The 25,060-nt window shown below is 55.5% G+C and overlaps 11 protein-coding genes across 11 annotated transcripts; 6 read left to right on the forward strand and 5 right to left on the reverse strand.

Moving 5' to 3' along the window:
* The first annotated feature begins 141 nt into the window (after positions 1 to 141).
* Positions 142 to 5,696, forward strand: BAUCODRAFT_187934 (uncharacterized protein). The gene has a single exon (XM_007673880.1). It carries the CDS (start codon positions 372 to 374, stop codon positions 5,247 to 5,249), a length of 4,878 nt encoding a protein of 1,625 aa, XP_007672070.1. The 5' UTR covers positions 142 to 371; the 3' UTR covers positions 5,250 to 5,696.
* Positions 5,697 to 5,742: 46 nt separating this feature from the next.
* On the forward strand, positions 5,743 to 7,989 carry BAUCODRAFT_187941 (uncharacterized protein). The gene is made up of 3 exons (XM_007673881.1): positions 5,743 to 7,022; positions 7,083 to 7,687; positions 7,747 to 7,989. The coding sequence occupies exons 1-3, from the start codon at positions 6,236 to 6,238 to the stop codon at positions 7,909 to 7,911; spliced, it is 1,557 nt and encodes a 518-aa protein (XP_007672071.1). The 5' UTR covers positions 5,743 to 6,235; the 3' UTR covers positions 7,912 to 7,989.
* Positions 7,990 to 8,066: 77 nt separating this feature from the next.
* Positions 8,067 to 8,648, reverse strand: BAUCODRAFT_61477 (uncharacterized protein; the record flags this gene model as incomplete). Its single annotated transcript, XM_007673882.1, has 1 exon — positions 8,067 to 8,648. The coding sequence occupies one exon, from the start codon at positions 8,646 to 8,648 to the stop codon at positions 8,067 to 8,069; it is 582 nt and encodes a 193-aa protein (XP_007672072.1).
* A 295-nt stretch (positions 8,649 to 8,943) lies between these two features.
* Positions 8,944 to 13,011, reverse strand: BAUCODRAFT_61973 (uncharacterized protein; the record flags this gene model as incomplete). The annotated part of the gene is made up of 3 exons (XM_007673883.1): positions 8,944 to 11,046; positions 11,154 to 11,277; positions 11,570 to 13,011. The coding sequence occupies 3 exons, from the start codon at positions 13,009 to 13,011 to the stop codon at positions 8,944 to 8,946; spliced, it is 3,669 nt and encodes a 1,222-aa protein (XP_007672073.1).
* Positions 13,012 to 13,300: 289 nt separating this feature from the next.
* BAUCODRAFT_153292 (uncharacterized protein) lies at positions 13,301 to 14,497 on the forward strand. The gene is made up of 2 exons (XM_007673884.1): positions 13,301 to 13,932; positions 14,006 to 14,497. Exons 1-2 carry the CDS (start codon positions 13,557 to 13,559, stop codon positions 14,392 to 14,394), a joined length of 765 nt encoding a protein of 254 aa, XP_007672074.1. The 5' UTR covers positions 13,301 to 13,556; the 3' UTR covers positions 14,395 to 14,497.
* Positions 14,498 to 14,663: 166 nt separating this feature from the next.
* On the reverse strand, positions 14,664 to 16,362 carry BAUCODRAFT_29275 (uncharacterized protein). Its single transcript, XM_007673885.1, has 5 exons — positions 16,296 to 16,362; positions 16,177 to 16,200; positions 16,057 to 16,124; positions 15,947 to 16,001; positions 14,664 to 15,890 (listed from the first exon to the last, which is right to left on the reverse strand). Exons 1-5 carry the CDS (start codon positions 16,305 to 16,307, stop codon positions 14,706 to 14,708), a joined length of 1,344 nt encoding a protein of 447 aa, XP_007672075.1. The 5' UTR covers positions 16,308 to 16,362; the 3' UTR covers positions 14,664 to 14,705.
* A 253-nt stretch (positions 16,363 to 16,615) lies between these two features.
* On the forward strand, positions 16,616 to 17,462 carry BAUCODRAFT_118619 (uncharacterized protein; the record flags this gene model as incomplete). The annotated part of the gene is made up of 2 exons (XM_007673886.1): positions 16,616 to 16,945; positions 17,004 to 17,462. 2 exons carry the CDS (start codon positions 16,616 to 16,618, stop codon positions 17,460 to 17,462), a joined length of 789 nt encoding a protein of 262 aa, XP_007672076.1.
* A 142-nt stretch (positions 17,463 to 17,604) lies between these two features.
* BAUCODRAFT_188063 (uncharacterized protein) lies at positions 17,605 to 18,453 on the reverse strand. Its single transcript, XM_007673887.1, has one exon. The coding sequence runs from the start codon at positions 18,182 to 18,184 to the stop codon at positions 17,747 to 17,749; it is 438 nt and encodes a 145-aa protein (XP_007672077.1). The 5' UTR covers positions 18,185 to 18,453; the 3' UTR covers positions 17,605 to 17,746.
* Positions 18,454 to 18,731: 278 nt separating this feature from the next.
* On the reverse strand, positions 18,732 to 20,615 carry BAUCODRAFT_57825 (uncharacterized protein; the record flags this gene model as incomplete). Its single annotated transcript, XM_007673888.1, has 1 exon — positions 18,732 to 20,615. A coding segment is annotated over one exon (1,884 nt), but the record flags the coding sequence as incomplete, so codon positions are not given.
* A 598-nt stretch (positions 20,616 to 21,213) lies between these two features.
* Positions 21,214 to 22,242, forward strand: BAUCODRAFT_43783 (uncharacterized protein; the record flags this gene model as incomplete). Its single annotated transcript, XM_007673889.1, has 1 exon — positions 21,214 to 22,242. A coding segment is annotated over one exon (1,029 nt), but the record flags the coding sequence as incomplete, so codon positions are not given.
* Positions 22,243 to 23,306: 1,064 nt separating this feature from the next.
* Positions 23,307 to 24,410, forward strand: BAUCODRAFT_144492 (uncharacterized protein; the record flags this gene model as incomplete). Its single annotated transcript, XM_007673890.1, has 2 exons — positions 23,307 to 23,870; positions 23,925 to 24,410. The coding sequence occupies 2 exons, from the start codon at positions 23,307 to 23,309 to the stop codon at positions 24,408 to 24,410; spliced, it is 1,050 nt and encodes a 349-aa protein (XP_007672080.1).
* Positions 24,411 to 25,060: the final 650 nt, after the last annotated feature.

The raw sequence follows: 25,060 nt of genomic DNA on the forward strand, positions 1-25,060 counted from the left end.
GCAGGTACAAAGTGCGAGGCAGTGGGTGTGGTGAAGTCAAGGTGAGGAGAGGTGTGTGATTGTGGCCTTAGGCACTTCACCCGTCCATCCCCGGTGGAAAAACCCAATGCAGGTCCAGAAAAAGTTCTGGAGCTCTGCTGTGTTCTGACTCCATTCGCCGAACCACAAACTGCTCCGGCTCTCACACGTACCTTACTGTAAATGCTTCGATGCTGTAGCCGTCACGACGGATGCAACAGATGTGCCTCTGGGACTTCATCAGCACTCATACCGTCGATATAGTTCTTCTCGCGGGGACGGCGGACTTGCTGGTGATTGAGTCGCTTGTTAGCTAAGACCTCGTCGTGTTCCCTACAGACACTCCTACAACGATGGCGACGACCAATGGCGCGTCGTCTGAGCGCACTTCTGCCATTAAAGTCCCCATTCTGGGCAAGGACACAATAATTGTAGACTATGGCTTGTGGCAGCACTACGTTATCCCAGACTTGCTCGCAAACCTGCCATCCAGTACTTACGTACTCGTATGCGACACGAACCTTGCGGCATTGCCTTACGTTGCTTCGTTCAGGACTGGCTTCGAGGTTGAACGTGAGAGCCGTGGTATAACATCGGATGCCGTACGGTTACTGATCTACGACCACATACGCCCTGGTGAGACAAGCAAATCTCGAAGAACGAAGGCTGAGGTCGAGGACTGGTTGCTCAAGCAGGGATGTACACGAGATACGGTCATCTTAGCGCTGGGTGGTGGGGTGATTGGTGACATGGTAGGCTTCGTAGCTGCGACTTATATGCGAGGCGTGCGTTTCTGCCAGATACCGACCTCGTTGCTTGCCATGGTGGACAGCTCGATCGGTGGCAAAACGGCAATCGACACACCGCTTGGGAAGAACTTGATCGGAGCATTTTGGCAACCGGAAAGAGTATACATTGACCTGGAGTTTCTGGAGACGCTGGACAAGCGGCAGGTCTGTAATGGGATGGCGGAGGTGGTGAAGACAGCAGCCATTTGGGATCTCGAAGAGTTTGAGAGGCTAGAGGCTGGTGCAGATGCTATCATGGCGGCGCTTGACAGACCTACAGGTAAAGGTAGGTTCGACGGAGTAAAAGAGGTGTTCAAGCGGATCGTGCTGGGCAGTGCAAGGGTCAAAGCGGAGGTGGTCAGCTCGGATGAACGAGAAGGAGGCTTGAGGAACATCTTAAACTTCGGCCATTCGATCGGACATGCATACGAAGCTATCCTTACGCCGGAGATCTTGCATGGAGAGTGCGTGGCAGTTGGCATGGTGAAGGAGGCGGAGCTCGCTCGGTACATGGGCATACTGCCTGCTGGCGCCGTGGCGAGGCTGACCAAGGCCATTGCGTCCTACGGTCTTCCCACGAGTCTACACGACAAGCTCATCACTAAGCGCACGAGCAAGCAATGTCCGGCCGACGAAGTACTGAAACGCATGGCAGTGGACAAAAAGAACACCGGAAGTCAGAAGAAGGTCACTTTGCTTAGTTCGATAGGCAAATGCTACGAGCCTCGCGCAAGCAAAGTCACAGACAAGGACGTTGGCGTCGTCATCTCGCCTTCCGTCAGAGTGCGACCTGGCGTCACAAAAGGTCTTCATGTGAAGTGTAAGCCGCCTGGCAGTAAGAGCATCTCAAACCGCGTCCTTCTACTTGCAGCTCTGGGCGAAGGCGAATGCCGCATCTCGAATCTTTTGCACAGTGATGACACGCAATACATGCTGTCTGCTATTGGAAGACTCGGTGGCGCAAAGTACGCATGGGAGGACGACGGCAAGACACTCGTTGTAACTGGAAACGGCGGTGCGTTGAAAGCAAGCCAAGAGGAGATCTACATCGGAAACGCAGGTACAGCGTCTCGTTTCCTTACCACGGCAGTGTCATTGGCAGCACCGACTGCGCAGGCCTCGCACACCGTATTGACGGGGAATGCACGCATGCAAGAGCGACCGCAAGGCCCTCTCGTGGACGCTCTACGCAGCAATGGCGTGGATGTCGAGTACCTCGGCAAAGAAGGCTCGCAGTCTTTGCCTCTGCGGATTGCTGCAGCCGGTGGGTTTGAAGGAGGCGCGATCGAACTTACGGCGAAGGTTTCGTCACAGTACGTGTCGAGCATCCTGATGTGCGCGCCTTATGCCAAGAAGCCAGTCACGCTGCGACTGGTTGGCGATAAGGTCATCAGTCAGCCCTACATCGATATGACTGTCGCGATGATGGCAACTTTTGGCATTTCCGTGACTAGAAGCGTCTCCGAGCCTAATGTGTACCACGTGCCGAAGGGCAAGTACCACAACCCCGCGACCTACGAGGTCGAGAGCGACGCGAGTTCCGCCACCTATCCACTAGCAGTGGCGGCCATCACCGGAACAACGTGCACTGTACCGAACATCGGGTCTGCTTCTTTACAAGGTGATGCGCGATTCGCTACAGATGTGCTTAGGCCTATGGGCTGCACAGTGGAGCAGAGGGAGCACAGCACAATCGTTACCGGTCCGTCACCGGAGCAGGGCCTGAGAGCACTGGACGTGATTGACATGGAGCCTATGACAGATGCCTTCCTGACTGCGAGTGTACTTGCGGCTGTGGCTGCTCGTTCAAACAACCATGGCAACAGAACGACAAGGATCGTTGGCATTGCAAACCAGCGGCAGAAGGAGTGTAATCGTATTCGAGCCATGAGGGTGGAACTAGCCAAATTTGGTGTCACTTGCCGGGAGCTTGATGACGGAATCGAAATCGATGGTGTCGGTGTCGACGGGCTCAAGCGGCCGCACAACGCTGTGCAGTGCTATGACGACCATAGAGTTGCCATGAGCTTCAGCGTACTGTCTGTGGTAGCACCTGAGGGAGTTGTCTTGGACGAGCGGGAATGCGTGGGCAAGACCTGGCCTGGTTGGTGGGATACTCTCCGCCTCACCTTCGGCGTGGATCTAGGCGGCGAAGATCCTACATCGCGCAGTAATGATGCTATTGCAAACGGCAGCGTTACCAATGGCGTTAATGGTGCGCACAAGTCGAAAGAAGTGCGCAAGAGCATATTCATTATCGGCATGAGGGGAGCTGGGAAGACTACCACGGGCGGTTGGGCAAGCCGCATCCTTGGCTGGCCGCTGATTGATTTAGACACCGAGCTTGAGCGGACTGTGGGAATGAGCATTCCGGAAATGCTTAAGGACAAAGATTGGGATGGCTTTCGTCGCAAAGAGCTTGATCTCCTCAAGACCATCATGCGAGAGAAGCCTGAAGGTCACGTTTTTGCCACCGGTGGAGGTGTGGTTGAGACGCCTGAAGCACGGCAACTGCTTACCGAATGGCAGAAGGAGGGCATGGTGCTGTTGGTGACGCGCGACATCGACGCTGTGATGGATTTCCTACAGATTGACAAGACTCGGCCAGCTTATGTGGAAGACATGATGGGCGTCTATCTTCGAAGGAAGCCTTGGTTCGAAGAGTGCAGCAATCTGCACTATCACTCGCAAAAGGTCGATGAGAGTGCCGTAGTACCCGGATGGACGAGTCCGTTAGACGACTTCACGCGCTTCTTGAACACAATGACAGGCCGTAGTGCGGCACTAAAGAGCATGAAGAGGAAGAAGCATTCTTTCTTCGTGGCGCTTACCGTCCCAGAGATACAGGATGTATTACCGGTGTTGGAAGAAGTGACTTGTGGAGTCGATGCGGTGGAGCTCAGGGCGGACCTTCTGGTTGACCGGAGAAGCTCAGACGGCATGCCAAGTGAGGAGTTCTTGATCGATCAGGTTGCACTTTTAAGGTCGAACACTACGCTGCCGCTCATCTTCACACTGCGCAGCACAAGCCAAGGCGGCCGATATCCGATTGAGGAGAAGACGGCCGAGGCGCTGAGGCTCTATCGAGTCGCACTGCGGATGGGCTTCGACTTTGTCGACCTCGAACTTACAGCGCCTGAGCAGATCAAGAAGTTCGTCCTTGCGCACCGGAAGATGTGCAACATCATCGCGTCACATCATGATCCTCGAGGTCAGCTGAGCTGGGCAGACGGCGCCGAGGACTGGATTCCGCACTTTGAGCAAGCGAGGAGTTTCGGCGACATTGTCAAGCTTGTCGGTGTCGCAAAGTCAAGCAAGGACAACGACGACCTCAAGGTGTTCAAATCAAAGGTGAGAAACGACGATTCGGATCTACCCTTCATCGCCATGAACATGGGCGAGATTGGGAAGATGAGCAGAGTAACGAACGGCTTCATGACACCTGTCTCGCATCCAGCGCTGCCCACCAAGGCCGCGCCGGAACAGCTCAGCGCTACAGAGATACGCCAGGTCCTTGGCATTGTTGGAGCGATATCCAAGACGCAGTTCTTCCTATTTGGCAAGCCTATCAGCCAGAGCAGGAGTCCGGCATTGCACAACACGTTATTCGCCGCAACAGGATTGCCGCATGAGTATCGGCTACACGAGACAGACCGGGTCAAGGACATCGAGAGCGTCATAAGAAGCGCAGATTTCGGCGGTGGCAGCGTCACGATACCACTGAAGCTCGACGTTATGCCATTGCTTGACCATGTAGACGACGCTGCAAGAACGATTGGCGCTGTCAACACTATTGTGCCAACCGAAACTGCGGACGGCAGCATGGCCCTGGTGGGCTACAATACGGACTGGCAAGGCATGGTCATCTCGCTCCGAAAAGCCGGCGTCAAGGGTAATGCATCACCTACTGCGCAACAGCAGGCTGGCATGGTTGTTGGCGGTGGTGGCACGGCTCGGGCAGCCATCTATGCTCTCAAAGAGATGGGTTTCGCGCCTCTTTACTTGGTTGGCCGCAACAAGAGCAAACTTGAGCAGATGACAAGCAGCTTCGACGCTTCTTACGCGGTCCGCATCTTGAGCACAGAAGAAGACGCGGCCGCGATTCCAGCGGACAGGCAGCCCGTGGTCGCGATCGGCACCATTCCAGGTGACTCGCCGATTGATCCGGCAATGCGCGAGATTCTGTGCACGATTTTCCAAGACGATGCGAGTGCGGCCGCCACTGCCGGCCTCTCGGATCCTAATGGGCAAAAGGTGCTGCTAGAGATGGCGTACAAGCCTTCGGTGACAAGTCTGATGCAGTTAGCAAGCAACAGCGGATGGAAGACTGTGCCGGGCTTGGAAGCGCTTGTAGGCCAGGGTGTAGAGCAGTTCCGACTATGGACCGGTATTGCCCCGGTCTACAGGGAGGCAAGGCAGGCTGTCTTGGGAGAGGCGAACTGAGGCTAACGTCGAGGCACCGTTCTCGATGAATGTCCGTTCCACGAAGAATCTACTGTATAGCACGATCAACCAACAGCAATCAATGCAGCAGTCCTGCTCCGCCACACGCGTTGCGCTTCGACATATCGGCCCAACTGCTTTACCGGGCTTGCTACTGTACAGCAGACAGCAACCTAAACTAGTCCTGGAGGGCTTGTCTTCTCTATACTTGGAGACGGCTCAGGAAAGCGACCCTTTCCGCTGCACTGAAAACCAAGACTGGGGTCCGGCTAGGCATTCACATTGTCGTCTATCTAGCAAGCTGGCATGCTCCAGTACGTCCTTCGCTCGACCTGAGTCCGCTCACGGTGTTTCGGCCAACCCAGCAACATCGCTGGCAGTGTTCTGTCGCAACACGGGGGCTTACTTGCACATTGTGGAGAATTATGTTGAAGCCTGGGTCTCGGAAATCGACAGGTTCGTGATTGTTGACGTCGATCAGAGGATCAAGTGGAGTGACTGCGATCCGAGCCGACCGGGCGCGCCATCTCTGCTGTACCCACTATTCACCGAGGCTCTTTTCGGTGGCGTCAAGCAGCACCTCAAACAAGACTTTACAGCTAGATGAGGAGGTAGTCGCGTACAGAGCCCTCATTCGCCAGTATGTGATTCACCTCTCTGCTCCGGGTACGCAAGTCGCGGAGTTGGAAGATATTGCTTCGTAAGTGTCTGTGTCTCCGGCCTCTCCGCTTCCTACTCGACCTCACTCGATCCACCGCGCGTTTTCCTTTCTGACCTCACTTGATCCACCAAGCTCATTCACGTTTGACCTCACTTGATCCACCAAGCTCCACTCCGTTCGGATAGCCAAGTGATCGACCTTACTGGGTAATCGTTCTGTTGATCTTGTACACTGGTTACATTGTCCTCAACTTGCAGCTACGATTAGAATCCAAACCTGCAGAACCTCGGAGCCTTGAGCAAGCGTACTCGACTTGCTCGCCAGTATGGACTTTTCACAGCTCCCGCATGTAGTGAAGGCGTCGATTCTGCTACTTGCGGCCTACGTACTATATCAAATCTACGTACAACTCACGCTCGGCCGTCAACGGCGAGCGCTCCAGTACGAAAAGGGCACGCTTCCGGTACCATGGTACTCAGGCTGTCGCGATCGTCTGTTGGGTCTCGACTTCTTCCGATCAACCATGAAGCTTCTCAGAGAACGCCGCTTACTCGAAGGCCAAACGGAGAGATTTCACGAAGACGGCGTCAATACGATGCGAGTCGTGTTCCTTGGCGGCACGCAAGTCTTCTCCACGCTGGAGCCAGAGAACCTGAAAGCTATCCAGGCGGTTGACTTCAAGAAATGGGGACTGGGAGACAGGCGCAAGAATGCATTCTGGCCGTTGTTGGGTGTGGGTATCTTTACGAGTGATGGAAAAGACTGGCATCATTCGCGCGAGATGCTGCGACCCAACTTTGCACGTGCGCAGGTGGCGGACCTAGACTTGTTCGAGCGTCACGTCTTACACCTCATCCAAGCCATTCCGAAGGACAAGAGTACCGTCGACCTTTCGGACCTGTTCTTTAAATTGACGATCGATTCTGCAACGGAGTTCCTGTTTGGCGAATCAACGGAATCTCTGACGAAGAACAGCGGAGATGGTTTTGCAGACGCTTTCACGCGATCGCAAGAACACATCTCTGATGCAACGCGATATGGCCCGTACGCGAAGTATCTCATGAAGAATGACCAGTTCTCGAAGGATGCTAAGTTCGTACATGACTTTGTTGGTACGAAGTGCTGCGCATTTCCTTGCTTGCTGTGAAAGGCGATGCTGACGGTTCCACCAGACTATTACGTGCAAAAAGGCCTTACTAAGCGTAGCCAGCTGCTAGCCGAGAAGGGTGACGCCGAGAAGCAGAGGTACACCTTCATGGACGAGCTCGTGCGACAGACCGACAACCCTATTCGTATCCGCAGTGAGCTCCTCAACGTTCTGTTGGCCGGCCGTGACACGACCGCTTCCCTACTTACGAACGTCTGGTTCGTCATCGCCAGAAGGCCGGACATTTGGGCCAAGCTGCAGGCTGAGGTTGATACGCTGAACGGCGTTCAGCCGACTTACGAGCAAGTAAAGGACATGAAGTATCTCCGAGCTGTGCTGAACGAATCGTTGCGCTTACATCCCGTCGTCCCCCTGAATAGTAGACAGGCCCAGGAAGACACCACGCTACCCGTAGGCGGTGGCCCGGATGGCGCGGCTCCATTCTTCGTCAAGAAGGGACAGTTCGTTGCCTGGAATGTGTACGGTATGCACCGACGAAAGGACTACTACGGCGAGGATGCCGAAGAGTTCAAGCCGGAGCGCTGGCTGGACGATGCGGAGACTGGGAAGAAGGGACTGCGGCCGGGATGGGAGTATCTGCCATTCAATGGCGGAGCGCGAATCTGCTTGGTAAGTCTTGCGGTGTCGAAGATTGTTCGTGTGCACCCGGTACTGACTGTGTGCGATAGGGCCAGCAATTCGCACTCACGGAGGCTACTTACACCACTGTGCGGTTATGTCAAGCCTTCGAGGAACTCGAGAGCCGAGACGACCGCCCTTGGACTGAGATGATCACTCTGACATGCGTGAACTTGCATGGCGCTAAGGTGGCGCTCACGCCGAGAGCGATATAGTGCTAAAGACCTGCCTTAAGGGATGTCTAAAGCCAGCTGTAGCATATGGATGGCCAGCTCGGGATTCTCGAGCATGGTGATCTTGTCCGCTGCTGCGCCGGTCGATGTGGCTTTATGCGAGGGCGCGATGGCATTAGGGAGATGATGCATCATTGTCAATCGATACCCCTGTGTCTCGGTGCCATCACTCTCACTGCTATCAGATCGCGATCCTCGTCCTCCTTGCTAATCGGGGGAATGTACGGCCTAACGTACTTCTGAACATACTCATCCGGCAGGCCGTACGGTTTAGCGTCTCGGATGGCCTTGTTAATCCAGACGATGTAGTCGGGCATGATCGTACCCTCATCTGTCCTCTGCACATCGACATAGGTCATGGTAGAGACCCTCTGTCCCGTACCCTTGCCATCAGCGCCAACGCGCTCGACCTCTACAGTTCGCTTCTCGTAAAGCCAAGGGACGCCTTCGCTCTCGTCTAGACCTGCTTCATCGCGCGGTGAGAGGAAGAACAAACTACCGTAGACAACGTTGCCTTCGGATGGAATGATATTGCCGTACTGAGTGCTGTTGATTTGCCACTTCCAGTTCTCTAGGCGAGCGAGACCGCAGAACAGGCTGTCAGGGCAGCGACCCTTCATTGCTGCGGGCGAGAGGTTGGAAGCATATCCAAAGTATAGTTCGCTGAAACGGCGAGATGTATCTACAGTGTCGTTGCGCGAGACCTTTGGGCCTTGCATCGATGGCGGATACATTTCGATCTGCTGATTAGAGGGCCGAATGTGAGTAGAGGAAGACCAAGTGCCGACGGTCGTGAGGATTTGCGGCAGGAATGGCGCCTACTGCGAGTTATATGGTGCGGAAGGTAAGCTCTAAATGCTAACAGTCGAAAGCGGGGAAGTGCACAGTGCACGCTTGACGGCAGGGCAGGCACGTGAATGGGACAAATCCAGAAGATGTTAACAAAGTTACGCAAAGCGTACAAATTCCCAAGCGCCTCGCTGAAAGAGCATCGCAGGAGAATCAGATAAGCGCTCAGAACCCAAAGCTGTCCAACAGACTGCTAGCATCCGGCTCCTTGAACTGCGTAGGAGGCGGCTTCTTCTCATCTAGAACCGGCTGCTCGACTTGCTTCGACTTTAGCTTCTTGAGCAGCTCGGCTGCCTTTGCCGCTCTTGAGGCTTGATCGTCTGCGACTGTTGCAGAAGGCGCTTCATGGCCATTTGAAACCGGCGGCGGGTCCTTAGCAGCTGGTGGTTCGGAGTCATCCAGCATCGAGGGTGCCGCAGGCGCACCGTTCGTGGTTGACGTTCCGTTACTGAGCGCTTGCGGTGCTGGACCCGGCGCAGCGGGGTGCTTGAACTCCCACCTACTGACTAGCTCTAGCGCAAGCAGCCACAAACCCATGCGACGTAGCACTCTTGCAGCTCTCAACACTGCTTGGTACTCGTGCTCGGATGCGCCATGCCTTAGCTTCTTGTACAGCATTAGCGTAGCGGAGTCATCTTGATGCCATGTCCGCACGCCGCTTAGGGGCACGACGAGTGCGTCTGCAGCCTCCTGCTTCTGCGCAAGCATATGATGATACCAACTCATGAGCCACCGGTTCCCATGCTTGTGTGCTTCTGGTACCAGTCTTTCAGTCAGCAGCTTACCGAGAGTAGCAGATCCATCGCCCGAATACAGCCTTGCAACAGCAATAGCAAGCATTATGTCCTCACACTGGCCTGCCAAAAGACCTGTGGCACTGGCCGCATCATCAGCGAGCAAGAAGAACGCAGCAGCATACTCAAACCTTCGCTTTCCCATCAGCGCGTAGGCATTCTTCTTCGCCGCCGTCCTGGCACTTGCCTCCCCGAAGTCGCGCTTGAGGAAGTTCATAGTCGCACGCTGCTCCTTGTGCCAGGTGGCGATGCGCCACAACGCCAGCAGAGTGGGCTTCTTGTGCAGTGCGAGAAAGTATAAGGATGCATTTGTGGGGTCTGGCGGAGAGGTCTGGCGATATGCAGACTGCGCCAGTGACTCGAAGACCTGCGCCAAGGCTTCTTTGTCGGTCAACCAGGCCATGATTCCTAGTGAGCGGGCGATTGGCCATGTGAGCTTGTTGTCGTAATGCAGGGTGAGGATATCGAGCAGAGGCTGCTGGGTACCGCTATGGCTGGCAAAAGCGATCTCGCGCCAGTGCATGTCTGGAACGACAACGAGCTCCTTGTGCGGCGCGCCATTTGGCAAGACGCCGTTAGGCTCTCCCTGCTCCTCGTCCGCTTGCAACAAGCTCAGCTTCCACTCAAAGAGGTAGCGTAAAGCCCAAGTATCAAGGCCTTTGACATGCTCGAAGATGAATGTAAGTGCTTGCAGTATCCGCTTAAGCCTTCGCTGTTCTGCATCTGACACCGCAGGCAGATCTTTCTGCCCCAGCTGCTCCATCAGGTCTTGGACGGCCTCGCTATCAAGGTCTGAGTGGGCAGTATGTCCCAACTCGTCGAGGAAAGTGTCTGTAGTGGCATCCAACAATGGGTGTAAAGGCTCACCTTCACTCCAGAACCTAAGTCTCTCACCTAGTCTGCGGAAGATGCTAATAGCCGTAGTAAGCTTTCCGTGTCGTAAGAGATGCGAGAGCAAGCTTGGGTGCCAGACAGGAGTAGGCTGCTTGAGCCGAGCAGCCAGCTTGGGCAGAGAGACCTGATGATGCTTCTCATGGTCAATATCTAGCTGCTCGCGCAGCTCAGTGTCGAGACTGCTCGCCTCAGTTGTATTGCCAACCAGTATGATGCCATTGCCGATAGCGACGGCTCCGCAGCCCTCGACCAGCCATGACATGTCGGAGATTGGGAGTCCAAGGCTAGACACAGATATAGTCTTAACCACCGTCCAGACATCGTACTCGCGGTGATGCTCGTATCGCCCTTGCGCAAGCACAACAACGGTGGCGCCGTATCCAAGAGCGATCATGTTGTGTCCGGGTCCGGTCGCGTAACACTTCACGCGCTCTATTCGTCCCTCAAAGGCCTGCTTGTGCTCGACGAAGCCAAGCGAGAGATCTACGATGATGATTTCTTTCCTATCTCCTGATACCAAAGCGGCTACCTCAGCATTCACCGCCAGAATGCTGCAATGACCGACATCGGTGTGGAAGGTCTGTGCATCACGTGCGGAGTCGGCAGCGCCGTTAGTAGGTGACAGTATAACGTGCGTTCGCATCAACAAGCCAGCAGTATCGACAGTGACCACTGTGGCGGAATAACGTCCGTCCGTTCCGCCGTACTCGATGCCACCATCCGCAATAGCAACGTGTAATACATCGCCGCCCTCGCAGACAGAATCACCAATGATGGAGAAGGGTGCAGATACTTCCACACTCGGTGATGTCTCGTCTCCTAACGTCACCAACACAGCCTGGCACTTGTTATCGAAAACGAGCAACATGCGTCCGGCGCCATCACAGCATCCATAGAATTTTGCGCTGTCGGCCAGACCGTGCCTTCCTTGCGCCAAACGCCGTCCGTCTCTTCGCCAGAGCGTAATTTGTGCTCGATGTAGCGTGACAATCAACTCGGCACCTTGCACATCGCAGACATCAGATACCTCAAGCGGTGATGCGATGTGGAAGATTCGTTGTAGCGTATGATTGGGAAGGACTTCCCATCCAGCAATATTGCACTGTCCATTTGACCCGGATGACCAAGATAGTAAGCGCTGGTTGTCTGCACTTGGTCTCAGCCCTAGTACGTTATCAGAATGTCCAGACCAGTCTGCCAGGCGCAGTAATCTGTCTGGCCCACGGGCCGAGGGCGAAAAGAAGGTCTCGATATCTCCTTGCCACCAGGCAATATGCCCATCAGAGCTGTCAAAGGTATGCGCTAGCAAATGGAAGATCCGGCCGTCGAACCACGCTTGAAACCTCGCATTGGCATACTCTGGGAGAGATATCGGCACGGCCTCCGCATGTGCAATATGAAATGGATGTGTCGAAGTTGGCGTTTCGGGCCGCCGTTTGTGGCCAACACTCTGTACACCCCAGGCAGACATGCGGCCGTGTCCATCAAGCGCAATGACAACGTCTGGAGACTTGGAGGTCGTCTCTTTCAGATGTTCCATTGAGTGGCTGATCTTTGTGGTAGATTGTCCAATTCCGGTCCCCGAAACGGCAGCGCAGAATGACTCTGATGGTAGGATCACAGCGTAGCGCGTGGGTGCTTCCGTGCTTTCGCCGTTCTTGGCGGACAGGGTCGGAGACTGCGGAATAGCTGAGACGAGGTCGATGGTGGCATGTAGCTGCATAACGTCAATGTCGTGGACTCCGCCTGTCCTCCAGATTCGAAGTAGGCCGTCATTAGCAATCGTGTACAGCACCTCAGGATCTTCCTCATGTCTCCCGCTGATGCCACTGCCGCGCCTCTGTTCTGCATGCTGGTCCAATGGTCTCCATTCCAAATGCGTGACCGCGCCTCCGTGTGGCAGGTATACATAGTCGAAGAGTCCCTCCTCGTACGACAATCTGCGCCAAATTTTGACAAGCCTGTCATATCTCCCACAAGAAGCAATTAGGTCCGCTGTCGGACTGAATGAGGCATACTGTAAAGGCGAGGCAACAGCTTTCGACCACAGCGGTCTGCGATCTTCCATGACCTCGCCATCAATTGGACTCGCTGCAGGAGAGCTTGTCCGTGATGAAGGCAGCGTCGAGAATAGGCTTACGCATATACTGCCTCCAATCAAGATCTCTCCTTCACCGCCCCAACTCAGGCATCGGGCTTCGTCTTCTGGCTGCTCAAGTTGCAGTCTCAAGCTTTTCTCCCACCAGACCCTCGTCCAGCCCTCTGTGTGCGGCTCGAGGGTATAGACATCGTTGCTTTCGGCGACGACAAGCTTGCCTGTCTGCGATTCCGCGGTGACTGCGATAAGCTCATTGTTGAATGTGAACGCCTGGACTAGATTGGTTGGCGATGAGAGAACGTTGAGTTGACGGCCGGAGATGTAAACGATGTAGCGTTTATGACGGAAGACGAAAGTTGTTGTCGCTTGCAGGGAAGCAGTGGGTGCGCCTGGCAGTATCTGGATGAAGTCTGCTGTGGGAGTACGGCCGGGAGAGGTTGAAGGCATAGCCGGATCACTATCGTTGGGGCTGCCAAGTCATGGTGCGTTCAACCAAAGTAAGCAAGGCCGATCCTCGTAGTCCAGCAATCCTTTTAGAATCCTTCCATCGCCTACGCCGTGTACAAAAGTAACTCGAGTCGCTATCTTCAATGCCTTCGAGCTTCATGCATGCACCCCGGAGGTGATGGTAGACTACGGCCGCTTCCGTGCAGGGACTCTTGACTCTGACTCGCGCTCCTCTAACTGCGTCTCGTCTTTTCACTCCCGACCACGTTGATCACGATTTCCTACAGTAAACGTGCTGAGTTCGTACTGTACTCATGGACAGCAACCCATCGCGTCCACCAACCTGGCTTGTGATTCCAAAAGTCAATGGCATAGCATGGTCAATATACCAACAACCTCATTACTCCTGGAGGACCTGCCGAGGTCACAAGCAGCACCAGGAGCACGAAGGATGAAGCCCTAACGTGCAGGTAAGACGTTCTCATGTTGTCTTCTCCTCTGTATACAGGTTTCTCCATTTTTCACAATACACTCTTCACCGCCCAATGTCTATCTCCGTCCGAAGCGGGCCCCTAGCCCCAGGCATCGCCTTTATCACAGGCGGTGCCCGCGGCATCGGCAACGCGGTGGCCGTCTCCTTCGCCAAAGAAGGCGCCAAAGGCATAGCTTTGGTTGACACCCTCTCCGACTCCGCTCTTGCGGAGGGCAAAGCAGCCGTAGAAGCGTACGGAACCAAATGCATCACCATCCACGCCGACGTGACAGACGAAACTCAAGTCTCACAAGCCGTGGCCGGGACCGTACAAGTCTTTGGACGGATAGACTACGCAGCCAATTTCGCCGGGATAGCCGGACCATTGGATGCAACCGTCGATACGGAGACGGAGAAGTGGAAACGCGTTATCAACATCAACTGCACCGGTGTTCTGGCTGTGCATGAAACACGAACTCAAACACATGCTTACGCAATCCTCCCTCTCCACAAGGATCGAAGAGGGTCGCGTCCCACAATTACGAAGTATCGTCAACTGCGCTTCAGTCAACAGCACCCAAGCCGGAGCCGGATTATCCGGCTACACCGCGGCCAAACACGCAGTACTAGGTATCACCAAGACCGGCGCGCTTGAGGCACGGGAATATCATATTCGTGTGAACTGTGGCTTTCTGCGGACGCAGATCCTGGAGACGAAGGAGTCGAGGGAGGATGGGCTCGGGGGTGATTCGGCGGAGAGTTTGTGGGGCCAATTTGAGGCGAGGCAGGGTCGGAGGGCGATGGTGGAGGAGATTGGGGATGTGGTGCTGTTGTTGAGTACGCCGCGGATGAGTTTGGTGAATGGGCATAATCTGGTTGTTGATAACGGGTTTACCATCTGTGAGACTTGACTTTACCGAGGGTGGCTGAAAGGGGCAGTAGTTGCAACGATCAACAGCCTCAGATAGCGTAGGAGGTAGCGATGCACCTGTACTTGGAGAAGTTATTGCGGGATCACTTTCAAAAGAACCTCTTTACTGCAGTTGGACATGTACCAAAACAATTCGAATTCGTATGACAAGCGCCATCGCTGCGCACAATAAGAACACTTATCTGCAATGCTCATGCTCGTGTAAGCGTAGCTTTCTCGCTATAGCGCCTGCTTCCAATAACTGCCCCTACGTGCGTCCTTTGACTCGGAGACGTAACAGCTTGACATCGCTTACTCCTCGCCCTCCAGCGGCGCCTCCTCATCATACTCCTCCTCACCCTCATCCACACCCGCCTCCTGATACTGCTGGTACTCGCTGACAAGGTCATTCATATTGCTCTCCGCCTCCGTGAATTCCATCTCATCCATACCCTCACCTGTGTACCAATGCAAGAAAGCCTTACGCCTGAACATAGCCGTGAACTGATCGCCAACACGCTTGAACAGCTCCTGAATCGCCGTGCTGTTGCCGACGAACGTACTGCTCATCTTGAGGCCGCGCGGTGGGATGGAGCAGAGAGCGGTCTGGACGTTGTTCGGGATCCACTCGACGAAGTAGGCTGTGTTCTTGTTCTGCACGTTGCGGATCTGGTCCTCGACTTCTTTCATGGAGACTTTGCCGCGGTAGATGGCGGAGCAGGTGAGGTAGCGGCCGTTGCGGAAGTCGGAGGCGGCCATCATGTTCTTGGGGTCGAAGATCTGCTGGGTCAGCTCCGGGACGGTGACGGCACGGAAGTTGTGGGCGCCGCGGGCGGTGAGCGGGGCGAAGCCGACCATGAAGAAGTGCAGACGTGGGAAGGGGACCATATTGACGGCGAGCTTGCGGAGATCGCTGTTGAGCTGACCGGGGAAGCGGAGGCAGGTGGTGATGCCGGACATGACGGCGGAAACGAGGTGGTTGAGGTCGCCGTAGGAGGGGTTGTTGAGCTTGAGCGTGCGCATGCAGATGTCGTAGAGGGCTTCGTTGTCGATGCAGAAGGTTTCGTCGGAGTTCTCGACGAGCTGGTGGACGGACAGGGTTGCGTTGTACGGCTCGACGACGGTGTCGGAGACCTTGGGGGAGGGCATGACGGAGAAGGTGGCCATCATGCGGTCGGGGAACTCTTCGCGGATCTTGCTGATGAGGAGGGTACCCATGCCAGCACCAGTACCACCGCCGAGAGAGTGGGTGATCTGGAAGCCCTGGAGACAGTCACAGCCTTCAGCCTCGCGGCGGACGACGTCAAGGACTTGGTCGACGAGCTCGGCACCTTCGGTGTAGTGACCCTTGGCCCAGTTGTTGCCCGCACCGGATTGGCCGAAGACGAAGTTGTCCGGGCGGAAGAGGTTGCCGAACGGGCCAGCGCGGACGGCGTCCATCGTACCGGGCTCGAGGTCGACGAGGACGGCACGGGGGACATACTTGTTGCCGCTGCCCTGAAGATAGTGTCAGTTGGTGGTCTTGGCGGTGTGGTGGGTAGATGTTGGCGTACCTCGTTGAAGTAGACGCTCATGCGCTCCAGCTGAAGGTCTGACGTGCCATTGTACCTGCCCAGCGTAAGCACTGATCCTCTACGTCCGTCCATAATACACGTCAACATACACGCCCGAGCCGTCGAGGCCGTGCTCGCCGGAGATGTTTTGCCAGAAGGCAGCACCGATTTGGTTACCCTTTAATCATGTCAATCACGTGTCCCTGATATCGTCGTCGCCGTCAACATACACATTGGCCGGTCTGGAGGTGAACCTGCGGAAGAAGTGCTTGTTAGCCATCCTTTTCTGTACAGACGCGGGGCACGCGTGTGGGATCAGGCACGCCGTTTTCTCGTGTCAAAGACGTACAATCTCACGCATCTTGGCGGTACGACTGGAGTGACGCGTGGACTAGAGGGTGGAGAGGCGGAGGTGGTCGTCGAGGAGTCGTCGTCGTCGGGTGGGTGGTGTGGCGTTGTGTTGAACACGGCGTGTCGCTCTTGCGGTGAGGGCAGGCAGCTGCCGCCGTGAATGTTTGGGGAAACATCAACGCCAAGACAAAGCGGGCGGTGGTCAGTGCGTGTGTTCGAGCCCTGACAGCCTAAGGCAGAATATCGTCCTGGACATTGCAATGCTTCATTTAATTCGCGATGGGCTTTACATTGACCGCATTGTCACACTGCGCAACGATGGCGTCCCTTCGGCTCACAGTCCCGCGAGCGACTTTGACACTCCACTCAAAACAACTCCAGCAGCGTCTCCTCTTCCCAGCACTCCGCCAAGCATCCAACACCACCCCTCCACCTAAGCCCCGTTTACTCGAGAAGCCTGAAAGATTCAACCCACCTTCTCATGGCGCCCGTCTGCGTACCAACAAGCCCAAATACTACGGCCCCGCCTTGAGCGAGCATGAGCGAACAGCGCAAAAGACGCGGCGGTATCCGCACATGATGCCTCCGGAAGGAAGCTTCATGCATTGGTTCTTGACGGACCGGAGTATACATCTCTACATCAGCTTGGTATGACTGTCCTATACTCTCATTCACCAGAAGGGCGCAAGACTCACAATAGGTACAGGGCATCCTGGTCACCCTCGTAGGCGCAATCTGGTATCAAGACTTCATCTCCAAGACTCCCTACCGCGATCTCCTACCACCCAACAGCCTCCTCCTCTCCCACCCCATCTCATTCCTCTCTCGCTGGGCGGAGGTATACCAAATGCACGTCGCACATCTCTCAGCGGAGACGGCGGAGCGGAGGAGGCAGAAGACGGATGATGTGAAGAAGCGGGCAGAGTACCGCAAGGCGCACGGGTTGGACGACAAGGAGGGCTTGTTTTCGGGCTGGACGTTGAGGTCTGAATCGGAGCCGGCGCCGACCGTTATGACGCCGGATGTCGCTGTGGTCGCGAATCCGGTTCCGCCCGATGTGGAGACAGCGACAGCGACAACGGTGGAGGGAGGGGCGACGTATATTGATTTTGAGGGCAAGACGCATACGATGCCGGCTAGGAAGAAGTGGTTCGGCATATGGTGAGTGTGATACGCGACAATGTTTACGTGTCTATTGTCCGGACTGGCTCCCATCGCACACCACACACTGTCGCGAACTGCTAGGATGACTATAGTGCGTTGGTTATGCTTTGTCCCAGCATGATTATCGGGTCAAGACGAGGGTCGGAACTGTGGAGTGGCGGAGTCTGACTCGTCGCCACGACTAGCACGCAGTGGTCGCAGAAACAACCCAACCTAAAGAACTCACCAAGACTCTTCGTGAGCTTTCGACGTGTGCGAGTCGGTGTGAGTCCGCCGGCGAACATCTCACCCTCTGCGAGCAATCTCGAAACTCCCATCTTCGCCACCCTTTCCAACCACAACCCTTGCTCCGTCGTCAAAACACCGAACCTCCTCCCCCTGCCCGTCTTCACCCTCTCGAAACGGGTACTCCCACACCTCACAACACCCCTCCAGCAACTCCGCTGTCAACTCGAGCAATAACTCCAGCGCTTGCAGCGCGGAATGACCCTCGGGCCCTTCCAGCCGAAGCACCCGGTCGCCACCAATGATGACGCCTTTGTAGCCTTTGTCGCTGCGGCGGATCAGGAGCTGATGCTGCTTCACCCGGTCGAGATCGAGGTTGGAGGGGTTTTGGTGGAGCATTAGTTCGGCGGCGTTGGCTGGGCAAGTGTCAGTTCGTGGAGCTGAGCAGAGTGGCGAGGTTAGGGAAGTCGGTACCAAGGACCTGGTTGCGGAGGCCATTGAGACCCATGTTTCACTGCTTGGAACGGCTCGGTGGAGGGGGACGATGGACGGTAACTCTGTTACATGGCACCTAAAGGAGTCACTGCTCCATGTGTAAGAGAAACAAGGACTGTACTTCTGAGCAAGTCATCTACGCCAGTGGCACGCGCCCCAAGTCGCTCATTCTGCGAGTGCAACACAGTCGCCACGGCATTGACCGCTCGGTGGCGACGTCAACGGCACGTTGAGAAGGCAGGTTCGTCAGAAGTGCTGCAAGCGAGGATTGATGGGCGGTGTGGAGCAAGCATGATCGTAGACGATGGCGCGACGTCGACGGTGCTTCACCCACTCGTGTGGTAATTGTGCCAATCCACGGGCGTGTTCAAAAGTTTGTTGGGTGACGGGGGAACAATGGTAGAGTATTCCTTCACCGCCGGTCTTGGCGCAGATATGCCGGATTCGGAAGTTGGCTGTACGGAAGGCACGCAAACAAGCGGTGAAGAAGGTGTCCCTCCAACCTTCACTTAACCGTATGTCTTGATACTCATTGTGTCACTCATTGCGCGTCCGTTAACACCTTCGTCCAATCCCACTCCTTCCACTTCTTCCTGAACCCCTCCACCCTCCTATCACCCCTCTCCCACCGTCCCTGCTTCTTCACCACCTCCGGCCCCTTGTCCAACATCCCACCCAGCACCTCCCTCGCAAACAGATCGCCCTTCGGCCACCTTCGCTCATCCTCGATCACATGCCCCAGCCCTCCATCTAGCGTGAACCAAACGTGAAAGTACGGCATCTCGCTAACCATACTTTTGCGGAAAGCCTGCTTCCCATACCCAGCCCTCTGACTCAACGCCGCGGTATCAATGACAGGCTTATGCTGGCTCCACTGCTCGTCCGAGGCCAGAATGGCTTCTTTGAAGTATGCCGCTGCCGTTTCCGCGAGATGGTGGGGAAGCGGTACGACGTTCAACGCCGCATGACCCTTACGAGAAGACATATGCGCCGCGTTTTCGTAAAAGATGACACCCTTCCCTTGCGCGTCATAGTGGCGGGTAAGCGACTTCATGAAGTTCCGTATCTCTTCCCATTCATCGTCGTCGCACTCTAATAAGTTAAGGCGGTGTTGGATCGGGACTATCACCGCGCCACCCTTTGCTATCTCCGGCTCGGTGGGGAGGGTGAGGTAGGTTCGTGTAGCTAGGCTTACTATCGGTGCGACGGGAGGTTGGTCAGTGTCTTCGTGATGACAGAGAGGGCAGGTTTCGAGGATTTTCGCCATCTTTTGGAAGTCGGAGATGGCTGTGTTGCGCAGGTTGATGTCGGATTTGACGACTTTCTTGCTGAGTTTCTCGGCGTTTTCGTCCATGTAGTCGAGGTCGTTGTCGAATTTGGCGTCTTTGGCTATGCGCTCGGCGAAGGCGCGACCCTCGCCGCCGTTTAGGCCACGGGTGCGCTTCTCTTGACGCACCATGGCGTCGACGGACATGTCTTCGTTTTCCACGACGAGGCCACGCTCGCGACCACGCTTGCCGGTTACGGCTGCTACTTCGCCACCACGGCCGCCGGCTAGTTGGCGGTTGTCCATGTTGCCTAGTACAACGACGTCTGGCTGGGCGTGGTTGGTTAGGCTGGCGGCTGCGGCACGGTTGTATTCGTCTTCAAGCTTGGCGGCTTCCGGAGCGTTGCGAAGCTTCGCCTTCATCATCTGCGCTTTCAACTTATTCAACGTGGTTGAGTCTAACGGTACTGTAGTGGCAGGTGCTGAGGCCTCGTCCATTGGCACTCCTTGAGGCAGTCCATCTGGCACAGCCTGCTCCTGCTGCTCCTTCTGCTGCTCGCCATTGTCACGGCGCACTCCAGCCTTCATTTTCCGCTCCTGATACAGCTCTCCTGAAGGCTTCTCAAGCCCAACATACTCCTTGCCATACATCTTCCGCCGATCCATTTCCCGCTCCTCTTCCCTCGCGTCATCGTAGTCGCGCAGATTGCCGTACCTCTCTAGAGCCACATCCTCCACATTTCGACCGGTCTCGTCAGCCTGTCGTTGAACGGCCTTGAGTTTCGTCATGCGCCACGAGCTCCCAGCGTCGCCAAACGTGTACGACACTTCATGCTGTGCAGACGCATTGCCAACCTTCTCCGCGTCCTCATCGTCGCCTTCATCATCAAAGTCGCGTTGTAGGTCCGCCAGATGGTGGTTCACCTCCGCTTCATGCACCTTGAATTCATGACTCTCCTTTGCGCCCACGAACTGGCTGGCCGGCGCTCGAGGCTCGCGGCTAGCTACATGCTCGACATCAAGCGCTGACGGCTCCTGCATCCATGCATCTCTCTGCATTCTGCTCGCCGTCACATCCTCGTCCCTCCCGTCAACAATCTGCTCTTCTGGCGGTGCATTCAGTGCTTCTTTCTCCACCCATTCGTCTTCATCGTCGTCCAAATCGAAGACTTTCACGTCATCCTCAGCCTTGGCCTTCGGCTGCGGCGAGTCGCTGCGCTGCCTTTTGCGATGCCGGCTCTCCCTATCGTGTTCATGATTGCGCCGCCGCTTGTGCCTGTGTCTGCGCTCCTGGTCACGCGACTCGTCCTCATGCTTGTGCGAGCGGTGGTGGTGTCTACGATGCCTGTGTTCTCCATCCTCATCCTCGCGGTGACTTTGCTGGCTTATCTTCCGCTCTTTGTTGGCCGCGAGCTCCTTCTCGAAGTCTTCTAGTGACGCCATGGTCAATTGTACCGGCGCAAATGGTTCGGTGGTGAACCGCACCCAGATGTACGATGGTCAAAGCTCAGGAATTTTTGCGTCACTGCCACGAGCTGTCACATGCAAAGTACATGTACATGTACATCTTCTTCCGTTCGAGTGTTACGAGGAGGACAAGCAAGCGACACCGTACAGTATGCGCTGCTGCTCACCAATCGGCTTTAATAGCTGAGGACGTACATACGCCGCCAGCACGCACCCCCGAGCGTCTCGACCATCAGCCACTACCACCACCACCATGGCCTCCTCCGCCGACAAAATCTCCGCCTCCGCCGCGCAACAACAGCCACCCGCCGCAGTCATCTGCATCGGCATGGCTGGCTCCGGCAAAACGACCTTCATGCAGCGCATCAACGCCCACCTCCACCAACGATACCAGCAGTCCCCCTCCATCACCGCCCCGCCATACGTCCTCAATCTCGACCCCGCGGTGCGTAGTGTACCCTTCGACAGCAACATTGACATTCGTGACAGCGTCAACTACAAGGAAGTCATGAAGCAGTACAATCTGGGCCCAAACGGCGGCATATTGACCAGCCTCAATCTCTTCAGCACCAAGATCGACCAGGTGATGGGCATACTCGAGAAACGGTGCTTGCCCACCCCGGAGACACAACAAAGCGGCAAGATGTTGCCAAGCTACATTCTATGCGACACACCAGGGCAAATCGAAGTCTTCGTCTGGTCAGCCTCCGGCAACATCTTGCTCTCCTCACTAGCCTCCAGCTTCCCGACCGTAATCGCGTACATCATCGACACACCTCGCACAACGGAAAACACGGCGACTTTCATGAGCAACATGCTCTACGCCATCTCCATCTTGTATAAAACAAAGTTACCCATGATTCTCGTCTTCAATAAGACGGACGTCAAGAGCGAGGAAGAAGCGGTAGAATGGATGCGTGATTTCGAGGCTTTCCAGGACGCTTTGCGGAAGGAGGAGGAAGAAGAGAGGGAGGGCAGCGGGTACATGGGTAGCTTGCTCAACAGCATGAGTCTGGTGCTGGAGGAGTTCTACAACGCTTTGAGCGTCGTAGGCGTGAGCTCAGTAACCGGTGACGGTGTAGATGCGTTTTTCGACGCGGTGGAAGAGAAGCGAGTGGAGTTCGAGCGGGACTATAAACCCGAGCTGGAGCGGAGGAGAGCGGACGCGGAGAAGCAGAAGACCGAGATTAGAGAAAAGGAGGTCAGTCGGATGATGAAGGATATGGCTGTCTCTTCCAAGGCAAAGGGGACGGGCAAGTATGCTAGGCCGGTGAAGGAGGAGCCGGAGACGGTTAGTGATGCTGAGGCTATGGATGACGAAGCAGAAGAGGAAGAAGCTCGTCGCGATATTGAGGCGGCGGAAGCTGAGGATGACGAAGAAGAGGGGTTCGACGAGGATGCGGTCTTCGAGGAGGGTTTGAAGGCGCGGTATGAGGCTGCGCTGAAAGAGTCGCAAGGGCCCGCTGCGACGGTCAAGGCGGCGGATTATATCCGGAAGACGCAGAGATGAAGTCGGAGACGCAGCGATGAACTCGGAAATGCAGGGATGAGATTGAAGACGCAGTGCTGCACGAGCGTCTTTGTGGTGACTCATGGTGGGCAGCAGATCCGCTCAGCGAGCCAGCTTTTAGCCGTGAGTGCGTCATGAGGTGCTGACAGTCAGCCGGTATCGAGAAAAGTCCCGATGCTACGACCCGTTGACAATGCGCTCCGACAACCCGTAATAGATGACTGCAGGCACGTTAGGGCACCGCCATCAACAAGAAGTTTCGGCCGAGAAGGCGCGCCTTCTGAATGCTGACTTCGCACATACTCGCGGCGATCCAGCGTGGCCTCAGCGATGACTGTAACAGGAGCATAAAGAAGAGATTACAGTATGACCTTGCTTGCACTATTACCCTCATGGAGCAAGCTGCGACAGGCCAAATGCAATGCCGCTCGGAGTAAGCTGGCTGGAACTATGTGCCTGAAGCTTCGACGATTCCGCCTCTTCCGCCCCTTCCTCTGCAACTGGTCGTGAGCACCAGCACAAGCCGTACGCTGCGACAAGGAGCGATCACAGGTTTTTTGAATGGCAACGTTGGCGGGCCTACGTTGGGCGCGTCGCATGATTACCTGGGCACGTGCTTCCATGCAGTCACTGACGCAGCTACGGTGCAGTATCAGCATCCACCTTCTCGCATAACCCCTACTACAGACGATCTGTAAGCGCCGTCAGCCTGATAGCGAGAAAGATCAAGCGGTATACGAATCATGAAGTCTCTCTCTTTCAATCGAGGGCCTCGTCCCCGAACCGGTTTTTCCTGGCTGGACTTCCTACGCTCCCTGGACTTCCTACGCTCTCTGGCCTATGCTTGGTTCACCCCCGCCTCCATCTCAGACAAGCCCGACATGGCTGGCCTTGACATCTACTGCGCCGTCTGCTGTGGACCCTTCAAACTCCCTCACAACTTCCCTGGACCTCCGATCGCAGGCGCAGATTCAGACAGCCTACAGTGGCTATATTCTCTATGTGTCCTTGGGCGCAATCTCGACTTAGGCGGCGTGGCTTATCTGAGTGGGCCTGGAACGGCCGGGTTGTACAACAACGTGCGCGTCACACCCGGCTCAGATCCCAACGCGCCGCGACCGTCTCGACGTTCGGAGTGGCTCGAGCTGTCGGCGTACTATGATTGGGATTCGATGGGTAGTGGTGAGGAGTATGTGGCGCCGTTTCCGGTGCATTGTGCCTGTTGGGAAGTCATGAAGCGAGCATTGAGGGCACGATGGCGGAGAAAGTTAAATGGCGTGGCTGACGGGCCTGTGTACTTGGAGAAAGTGAGGACTGCCATGCAGCGGCTATTGAAGGGTGGTGCGTGCCGTTTGGCAGGCATGGATTACTTCGAGTTTGGTGGGGGTTCAAGGAGGGATCCGCTGTGGGAGGATGACGGTCGAGATGATTTTGAAGCGATCTTGGTACGTCGCCGATCATAGAGACCGTTCATGGTGCTTGCTGACCGGACGATGTAGCCGTGGTTTCTAGACCCGTTGACGAGAATTGGTGTCGTATTTCCGCAAAAGGTTCCTTCCCCAAGCAACAGAGTACACACAACTCAGGCAGAGATCAACAGCACAGGACGGAGTCCGTTCTTCGACTTGCCAAGCGAGCTGCTTTATCAGACTCTGGACGAGCTAACCTCGCAGGACTTCATGGCTCTGATGACGGCGTGCCCAGCTCTGCATCAAAAGCTAGACGACCGGTATTGGAAGCGCCGCATCTCGGCAGACATGCCGTACTTGTGGGAGCTCGAAGAGCGAATGCAGAGCTTGACTGTGGGCGAGTCAGATGCTATTGATTGGCTGGAATTGTGGCAACGCCTGCTCGAAGAAGCGTACCCGGCCTCAGAGGGATTCTCGCGTGCTGGGATGAAAGACATACATCTCGGCCGCACAAGTATTGCCAGTAGGAGGCGAATATGGGAATGCGTTGGTCAGTTGCTTGAGCGCTGCGAGTAAGAAGTGGATGTCACGTGGACCTGTAGGGGGTTCAATAACCAGACAGATGCATGAAGAATACCTCAGATGTGATGAAAGTTTCGCCACGTGCCAGCCATGTGAACCTACTAATGGACAATCTGCCTGACATGGCGAGTTTCCGGCTTAGATTTCTGTATGTTCTTCCAATATCATGTTGCATTTGCGACTTGTTCATACAATCTCTCCACTTGACGCAATGTTTTGTTACCACATCTCGATATAGCCCTCAGCATACTGCTGTCGATGTACTCTTCTCATCGATTCTCATAACCCAATCTGACTCCAGTATGTACTTTTGCATGATGGCATTGTAATACACTCCTGTGCCTCGGTTGGTCGTACCCCAACCACTTGCGATGGCGGCGTTAGGGTTGCTTAACGGTTTGCGGCAACCGCCGTGTTTCCGACCTGCATTAGCGCGCCGATCCACGCCAAAGGGGCCAAATCTTCAAAGCACTTTGGCAACGACATATGCCCGTTCTTGCGAGAAGGCGTATCCGGCAGTATCGAAGCTCGAAGCAATATGAGCGCTTGCTGGCAGGTATGATGGTGTTGCCACAGTCAAGCGAGGGTATGTGCCAAGGAAGGGGGGGCAATCAAACGTCGACTGTATTGGAGCTTGCCGAGGG

The sequence above is a fragment of the Baudoinia panamericana genome, assembly GCF_000338955.1.
Source record: "Baudoinia panamericana UAMH 10762 unplaced genomic scaffold BAUCOscaffold_1, whole genome shotgun sequence".
Lineage (NCBI taxonomy): Eukaryota > Fungi > Ascomycota > Dothideomycetes > Mycosphaerellales > Teratosphaeriaceae > Baudoinia > Baudoinia panamericana.

Excerpts from the sequence above, each read along its gene's own strand:
- BAUCODRAFT_153292 (XM_007673884.1), top strand. The coding sequence starts at position 13,557 with ATGTCTATCTCCGTCCGAAGCGGGCCCCTAGCCCCAGGCATCGCCTTT. Across the intron at positions 13,933-14,005 it reads TATCAACATCAACTGCACCG|AGGGTCGCGTCCCACAATTA; the intron begins GTGTTCTGGCTG and ends CAAGGATCGAAG.
- BAUCODRAFT_29275 (XM_007673885.1), bottom strand. Across the intron at positions 16,125-16,176 it reads ACCTCCAGACCGGCCAATGT|GGTAACCAAATCGGTGCTGC; the intron begins GTATGTTGACGG and ends ACATGATTAAAG. Across the intron at positions 16,002-16,056 it reads GGCCTCGACGGCTCGGGCGT|GTACAATGGCACGTCAGACC; the intron begins GTATGTTGACGT and ends TACGCTGGGCAG.
- BAUCODRAFT_187941 (XM_007673881.1), top strand. The coding sequence starts at position 6,236 with ATGGACTTTTCACAGCTCCCGCATGTAGTGAAGGCGTCGATTCTGCTA. Across the intron at positions 7,023-7,082 it reads GTTCGTACATGACTTTGTTG|ACTATTACGTGCAAAAAGGC; the intron begins GTACGAAGTGCT and ends CGGTTCCACCAG. Across the intron at positions 7,688-7,746 it reads GCGGAGCGCGAATCTGCTTG|GGCCAGCAATTCGCACTCAC; the intron begins GTAAGTCTTGCG and ends TGTGTGCGATAG.
- BAUCODRAFT_188063 (XM_007673887.1), bottom strand. The coding sequence starts at position 18,184 with ATGGCCTCCGCAACCAGGTCCTTGGTACCGACTTCCCTAACCTCGCCA.
- BAUCODRAFT_187934 (XM_007673880.1), top strand. The coding sequence starts at position 372 with ATGGCGACGACCAATGGCGCGTCGTCTGAGCGCACTTCTGCCATTAAA.